Source organism: Vicia villosa, linkage group LG3 (assembly GCF_029867415.1).
Source record: "Vicia villosa cultivar HV-30 ecotype Madison, WI linkage group LG3, Vvil1.0, whole genome shotgun sequence".
Taxonomy (NCBI): Eukaryota; Viridiplantae; Streptophyta; class Magnoliopsida; order Fabales; family Fabaceae; genus Vicia; species Vicia villosa.
In genome coordinates this window covers 42,279,966-42,288,076 of record NC_081182.1, presented here as the reverse complement: position 1 = coordinate 42,288,076, position 8,111 = coordinate 42,279,966, and the positions used below count along the sequence as shown (strand labels likewise).

The following is an 8,111-nucleotide window of genomic DNA, read 5'->3' as shown; positions in this document are numbered from 1 at the left end:
CTCACTTTCATTTTCTCTATTCTTGCCATTCAAGCTTTCTTACTTCTCAAGTTATCCCAACAGGGTGGACACAAAATTGTAGCTTATTTTTCTAGTTCAGCTTTTAGTATACTATGACCTATTATTTTTTGCTTAGTGTACTTGATCCTTGTATGCTGTCCTAACTTTTATTCAATTAATGAAGCTTGTGCATAATCTGTTATTTCTTTGTAACAGTAACAGAGAAGCAATGCCAAATTCAAAAAAATATATATATAAGACATGACTTCATGAAAAAAAGTACGTTAAAATTCTTTAAATCTAAATAGTTCTAACATGTTCTTTATCCTAATCAGAAAAGTATACAACTTCACAGATCTTTTTCCCATGACTATTCCCAACAAATCTTTATCTTACTCTAGATTTGTATACACTACTTCAACATGAATCCTCCAAATCCTTTTTACTTTTTTTCAACAATTCAAGTTCCTTAGTAAGGTAGTCCTCGCGAATTGTAAGAGACAACAGCCTTTCTGCCAACTTTGCATCATTAATATTATACTTCCCGAAAGATATATCCTGCATTCACACCGCAGAAATGTTTCCATCAAGATATGTAAAAATCACATAAATACAAAAATTGAACACAAAGAAGTCTTACTTTTAAAGCAGAAGTATCAACGATAAACTTTAGATAATCTTCTGAAGCTTGTGTTTGGAGATAACACATCCCCGTCTTTAGACACTTTCATCATACAGATAAAAATAAAATCACTCAGCATTTTCATTTAGTGCAACTCTGGACACAGTCCTGAGTTCAACGTTTTTCACTAGATTTAATATAAAACTTTCTACCTTGGACCATGCATAGAAAAGCAGGGAAGTTAGCTCTTCAAAGGTGGGTTCAGCCATGTGAATATTTAAGCTTTGACTCTGATCTATGTAGCATCCTCGATCAGTTGCCATATCAATCAATGTCTTTTGTTTTATCTCCCAAACAGTTCTGCTCATACAAATTAAGTTAAAGTGAATATATTATTAAAGCAATACTTTGGTTATTTGAGAAATCATAAATTCAATACTTGTATATAGACTTCAGCTCTTCAGGTATTTCTGGAATATTTTGAATCGAACCATTTCCTTGAATAATCTTGTTCTTGATTGTGGGGGACCACAGTCCCATTTCAGTCAAATCGTGAAGAAGATGCTTGTTCACAGAAACAAATTCACCACTGAGACAAACAACTAGCAAATTAGATAGGACAATGATACAGCAAGTCAGTAAGAATAACATGAGACAGGAAAGCAAACCTTAAAGCTTGACGATTGTAGATATATGAAGTATATGGCTCAAAACATAAATTATTTCCAAGAATCTGGCTAGTAGATGCAGTTGGCATGGGGGCCACCAGAAGTGAATTTCTAACACCCTTCTTTAACATCGTCTTCCGAAGTTCTTCCCAATCCCAACGAGTTGAGGGTGTCACACCCCACATGTCTGGTTGAAGAAATCCCTGGGCAATATACAAAAATTACCTAAGGAACTAGAAATACCTTAGAGATAGAGAAGCTAATTTTAACCTTGGAATTTAAATTGGAAAAGCCCCTAAACTCTAAAGTCAAGCACCTTGCTTAAAGGGCTGCCAATATATGTCACATAGGGACCATCTTTTGCAGCCAAGTTAGATGAAGTTTTTAGAGCATGATAGTATATAGCTTCAAATATATCCATGTTCAACACTTGAGCCTGCATTAATATCCAAATAAATTATCAGACTGAAGCACATCTAAATTAAAATGGATATAAACAGCAGCCTGAAAACAAGGTTTACCGCTGGTGAATTAAATGGCATGCCAAGTAGTATGAAGGTATCAGCAAGACCCTGAACTCCAATACCTATAGGTCTGTGCCGTAAGTTAGACAGCATTGCGTTTCTAACCGGGTAGTAATTAACATCAATTATTTTATTCAGGTTTGCGGTGACTATCGCAGTAACCTGTAAAGAAAAAAGCACAATGTACTAAGTTAAAGTATACATGTTATAAAATACTAACATAACACCGGTTAATGTTAACAATAACTATACCTCTGCTAGTTTATCGAAGTCAAAATATCGATTTCCAGAACCTGTACTTCCGACAAGCTTGGATGGATGAGATTTCATTGGTACGCCCTACAGTAAGGAGAAACACATCCAAATCAGGAAGAAAATATCAGTTTAGAGACAAATAATCAAATCATCTGAGAACAATACATGAAGCATACAAGAGAATCCTACCTTTTCTCTTACACACTGTGGTAGTGCAATTGATGCGAGAGTGCACACAGCAGTTTCAGTTTGACTTGAATACTCAATTATCTCGGCACCCAAGTTTGATGACTTAATTGTACCAAAAGTCTGCTGGTTACTTTTCCTATTGCAAGCATCCTGGAATAAACATAAATGTAGGATTAATTCAAAGGATAAAAACAAAAGGTACTAAATCTAGGGAAGCTGAAGTGAATAGAAGTATCTACTGAAGCAGAAGTGAAGGGTACCTTAAAAAGCATGTAAGGAGTTCCAGTTTCTATCTGTGCCTTCAGTATTTCAAACCAGAGTTTCCGTGCCTGAACAACCATTGTTGCTTTTCCCTATATATTTAACCAAACAAAATTATGGCGCTTCTAAGCAAAAACACTTCCTGAAGCAAGCAAATATGAGATTGATATTACTTCTCTTTCATAACGAGGATAAAGCTCCTCAAATTCTTCACCCCAACAATCTGCCAAACCTGGTGATTGATTGGGGCAAAACAAAGACCATTTTCCATTACTCTGAATCCTTTCCATGAAAAGATCAGGCACCCAAAGAGCATAACAAAGATCAGGAGAACGGTTTTCTTCCTGCAAACATAACACAAATACATATCAATAATGTTAAAAAAAAAAAAAAAAAACACAATGATAATGGTCAAGTATAACATTAACACCACGAATCCAACCATACTTTTCCATGATTTTTTCTTAAAGCCAGTAAGTCAAATATGTCAGCATGCCATGGCTCCAAATACACAGCAAATGCACCTACAAAAAAATAATGAATCATGCAGACAAGAAAAGACAACTTAGGAGTCACTAGATATAGAAATTGCTTAATTATTCACCTTTCATCTTGCCTGTTCCGTCATCAAAATGGCGTACAGTATCATTGTACACGCGCAGCATTGGAACAATGCCATTGGATGTCTCATCTGTCCCAAAAATGTAACTTCCTCTAGCACGAATGTTGTGAATAGAGATACCAATTCCTCCAGCTGATTTACTGATGACAGCACACTCCTTCAAAGTATCATATATACCCTCTATACTATCATCTTTCATGCATGCTATAATGCCACTACTCAACTGCCAAAAAAACATAAACAATCTCTTGAATGAGGTCTCGGAACATAAATTCATCAATGTATGCAAAAAAGCTAAAGAGCGAGAACATGAACTGGAAACAACAGATCATACATGAGCCTTAGGTGTACCAGCATTTAACAGAGTCGCAGACGCATGCGTAAACCACAGTTGAGACATCATGTGGTAAGTCTTGACAGCAGATTCTATATCATTCTTGTGAATTCCAACAGCAACCCTCATCAACATGTGCTGAGGCCTTTCCACAACCTTTCCTTGAGCCTTGAAAAGGTAGGATTTCTCTAGGGTTTTGAAACCGAAATAATCGTAGTCAAAGTCCCTGTCATAGACGATCTCACTGTCCAAACGAGCAGCATTCTGTAACCAAGCAAAAAATAATAAAATTTCAATTCATCACATAAAAGTTTTAATCCATCACATCAAAATTTCAAACAAAAGAACAATCCTCTCGTATTTCAAAACAGTACAAAATAAATTGCGAAAGATACCTTGATAATAATCTGATAGACATCATCAGCAATCAATCGAGCTTTCACTCCAGATCTCTCATCAAAATTATTGTACAAGATCTTTATACTAAACACGCCAAAATTGTGAACACATTAACATAAAATCACGCTAGCTAGCCTGAAATTAAATAAATCTAATACTTACGTCTCCGAAAAGGAATTATTCGTGCTCTTGTGCAGATTAGAAACAGAAATTCTCGTAGCCAACTACATAAAAAAAAAAAGCAGCCACAATTACAAAATTAGTAATCCGTAAACACTAGAAAATTATACAACATTCTTTATTAAGTCTATAAGGTTTTAAAAAACGATCCGCGACAAAAAGGTATCAGCAGGTACCAATACCGATACGGTTATTCACGGTTTTTATGTTAATGAACAAATTTTAATTAATTCACACCGCGGCAACTGCAATCAACGTTATAACGCATGTACCGATTGAAATCAGAAAAGCCTTTACGCGGCCGCAACTGATATTTAAAACCTTTACATTTCTTGATTTATAATTTGATGAATCAACTTACGGTAGCATAGTCAGGATGGTCGACCGCCATGCTGGCGGCGGTTTCAGCTGCGAGTTCATCAAGATAAGAGGTGGCAACGCCCTTGTAGACGCCGGCGCATACTTTCTGAGAAACCAAAACGGGATCGTAGTGCTCGGTGTTCAATCCATAGCTGAGTTCCTTGATACGCGCGGTTATCTTGTCGAATTGAACGGGTTCTTGGCTTCCATCTCTCTTTATCACGTACATGTTGTTCTTTGGGGTTTGAATCGTTTGATCGAAAATCGAAATGCGAAGAGGAACGAAATGGTTGAGGAGTGAAGAGTGAGTTTTGAAAGTTTGAAATCACGTTTATCTTCCCGCCATTTGTTTTGAGAGTTTGTTACAGATCGTTAGATTAGTTAGGGATTAGTTCGGTATTTGATAGATTGAAGCTAGATGAGTAAACGTAATATATTCTATTCTTCTCAAAACAACTTATTTAATTTATCTATTTAGATTAATAAATGAAAGACATGAAATATTATTTTTAAAATATGAGATATTTAATATTAAATATTTTATTAATTGAAACACTAAAAGTTACTTAAATAAATGAAAGACGTGTATATATGTTATTTTTTAAAAATTAAATAACATTACTTCATTAAAAAAAGAAAAGTATTTTATAACTTTGAGGAAAAGAAAATAATCCACTATTAATAAAAAAATACTAGATGAGAATAACGGATTGAGTCCTAAAGATAGTTTTGATTATTTGCATTAAATATTTAACTAGACTAGAAGCAATGAGTACACAATGTGAGTTTTTTATAAAATGAAATAAAATTGAAGAGAATAGAGAGATCAAAATGTTACCTTAAGCAAACTCTCCTGTTTTGGATCTATATTATAAATTTTAATCATTTAATAAAAACTATAACAAACAAAATTAAATAAATAAGTTAAAAAGCCTTATCAACAAGAATTTTGAATTAATGAAGCTATAGACACTTGAGAATTGAGATTTATTTTAGAATTTAAAAATTCCTCCTTGAGTTGAAAATTTTATGCAATAGCTTTGTCGAAATTGTGTTTTTATTAGAGTGCGGTTAAAAGATAAAGGAGTAGAATATCCTTCTACTCGTGGAATATTTGGGATTGAGGATGAGAACAACCTTCATTTGTTTTTTCAATGTCTAAGAGTATAGAGTGTTTTTTGCTATTGTTGTGTTTTCTTTTTTTTAGGTCGCTAACCAAGAGCAACAAACCATTTTTTCTACTATTTTGTGGAGTTTATGGAAGTGTAGGAACAACCTTATCTAAAATCAAGCTGAAGAATCTCAAGAAACTATTTGTAATTGAGCTCTGTACTTATTACTAGGGTGGAGAAATCCCCAACAATCCAGGAAAATTAATAATTCTCAATCTCATACTTTAGCTGATTCTAATTGGAGTAAGTTTCACTACTAAAAAAAACGCTATTAGAGACCGATTTAGACACCAAAATATTTTGGTCACAATAGTGACCGAATTAGCCACCAAATAAAAGTAAGAAATATTTTGGTGGTTAAATAGGTCACAAAATTAAATTAGCCACGGAATTAGCAACTGAAAAAGTTGTGACCGAAATATCAGTCTCTAACATGTATAGTTATGCCAAACTCAGATCAGTTCGTCATATTTATTAATTTTGTAAAAGAAATCCGCGACTGAATTATCGGTCACTATATTTAGAGACCAAAATTTCGGTCACTATTAAACATATTTATTATTTTTGTTTTCCTACTCATTGTGTTAAATTATCTTTATTGAACTTTTACTCTCTCTTTATTAATAACTAGTAGGAAACTCGTGCTATCGCACGGGTCTGGTCGAGGTTTCACATTACATGTATCCAAATATCACTTGTAGAGTTCTTTTATATAAATCAACCATATATATTTAACCAAAATGCAAATAAATTTTAGTCAATATTAATCCCAAAAACATAATAGTTAACAATAAAAGAGCTAATAATACATCAATTTTTTTTAGCTCTTTAAGTAAAAACAATAAACATATGGATTAATATTACACGTATTAATGACTAAATTATTAAATATGACATCATATTTTCAGTTAAATAACATTAATATAGTTATAACTTATAATCATTTATCAAAATTTAATTCATTTGTTTGGAATATCAAACATAATATAACTTATTTTGCCGTTCATAAATATTCACGTAATTTCAATTATATACTAATAATATGTATCAAGTTTTAAGCATTGATTCATATTTATAATAAATCGTACAATTATTTTTATAACTTTCAATTTTATAAAACAGTAACAAAATAAATAGTTAAAAGGTAGACATTAAAATGATCAGTCAATAACTGATATCTCATAGATACATTCACATCTACCCGTCAATTATTTTTATAACTTCAAACTTATAAGTCAATAACTGATATCTCATAGATACATTCACATCTACCCGTCAATTATTTTTATAACTTCAATTTTATAAAACAGTAACAAAAGAAATAGTTAAAAGGTGGACATTAAAATGATCAGTCAATAACTGATATCTCATAGATACATTCACATCTACCCGTCAATTATTTTTATAACTTCAAATTTATAAGTCAATAATTGATATCTCATAGATACATTCACATCTACCCGTCAATTATTTTTATAACTTCAAATTTATAAAACAGTAACAAAAGAAATAGTTAAAAGATAGACATTAAAATGATCCGTCAATAACTGGTATCTCATAGATACGTTAACATCTACGCGTCAATTCAGATGAGTTAAGAAACTTCAGTTGAATCCAAATGAGTTAATTCTTAAAATTTATTAAACCTATTTGAGATATTAGCTCATTTTCCCAAACGTAAAATGTATGACAACTCCCCTCAAATGCTTAAGAGTTTTTACATTTAATGTATATTATTATAATATAAAAAAAATAAAATTTTATAAGTTTAAAAAATACAATTTTAATTAAGAAATTAAACATAGTTAGAGAATAAAATTTACTAAACCTATTTGAGATATTAGCTCGTTTTTTTCAAACCTAAAATGTATGCAATCTCCCGTCAAATATTAAAAGTTTCTACGTTTAATGTATACTTAAAATATTTAAAAATTAAACAAATAATAAAAATATGAATATGTTAATAGAGTAATTAGATCTTGAATATGTACAATTAACAAAAAATAGAAATTTAAAACCTATGTATGGTAAATAATATATATTTATTTCCATAAATTTAAAATAATCACATTAAGTAGTCTATAAATATAAAATCTCTAATTTAAAATTCTTTGTAACTTATTCTCGTTTATAAAAACAATCGTAGTTTATTCAATTTATAAAATTGACTATATTAATACATTTTTATCTTTTATCATTATTTTTTATGATTACCATTTATCATTAAATTTTCATGACTACCCATTAACATATTTTTAACATGATTACAGTTATGAAGTTAATTTGAAAAAATTCTGAGAAGTTTTAGTTATTTCATAAGTTTATAAAAATTACAAAATCTCAATTGATTTTGTTTTGTTTTGTTTTATTAACCTTTCTATAAAAGTCTAAATAATTTCAAAATAAATTTTACCTCAAATAAATATCTAAATAATTACAGAATAATTTGTATTCTTATATTTTTATAATGAAAAACTAAATATTTAACTTTGGAATAAAAAAAAGTTATAAGTTGAAGTAAAAAG

General features: G+C 31.0%; 1 protein-coding gene across 1 annotated transcript; it reads right to left on the bottom strand.

Annotated features, from left to right (window-relative positions):
• Nucleotides 1-417: 417 nt before the first annotated feature.
• On the bottom strand, nucleotides 418-4,643 carry LOC131657944 (ribonucleoside-diphosphate reductase large subunit-like). The gene is made up of 17 exons (XM_058927288.1): nucleotides 4,416-4,643; nucleotides 4,037-4,098; nucleotides 3,871-3,958; nucleotides 3,476-3,739; nucleotides 3,124-3,364; nucleotides 2,967-3,043; nucleotides 2,693-2,863; nucleotides 2,519-2,611; nucleotides 2,259-2,408; nucleotides 2,067-2,153; nucleotides 1,812-1,976; nucleotides 1,607-1,726; nucleotides 1,291-1,493; nucleotides 1,062-1,211; nucleotides 835-982; nucleotides 626-724; nucleotides 418-540 (listed from the first exon to the last, which is right to left on the bottom strand). The coding sequence occupies exons 1-17, from the start codon at nucleotides 4,641-4,643 to the stop codon at nucleotides 418-420; spliced, it is 2,469 nt and encodes an 822-aa protein (XP_058783271.1).
• Nucleotides 4,644-8,111: the final 3,468 nt, after the last annotated feature.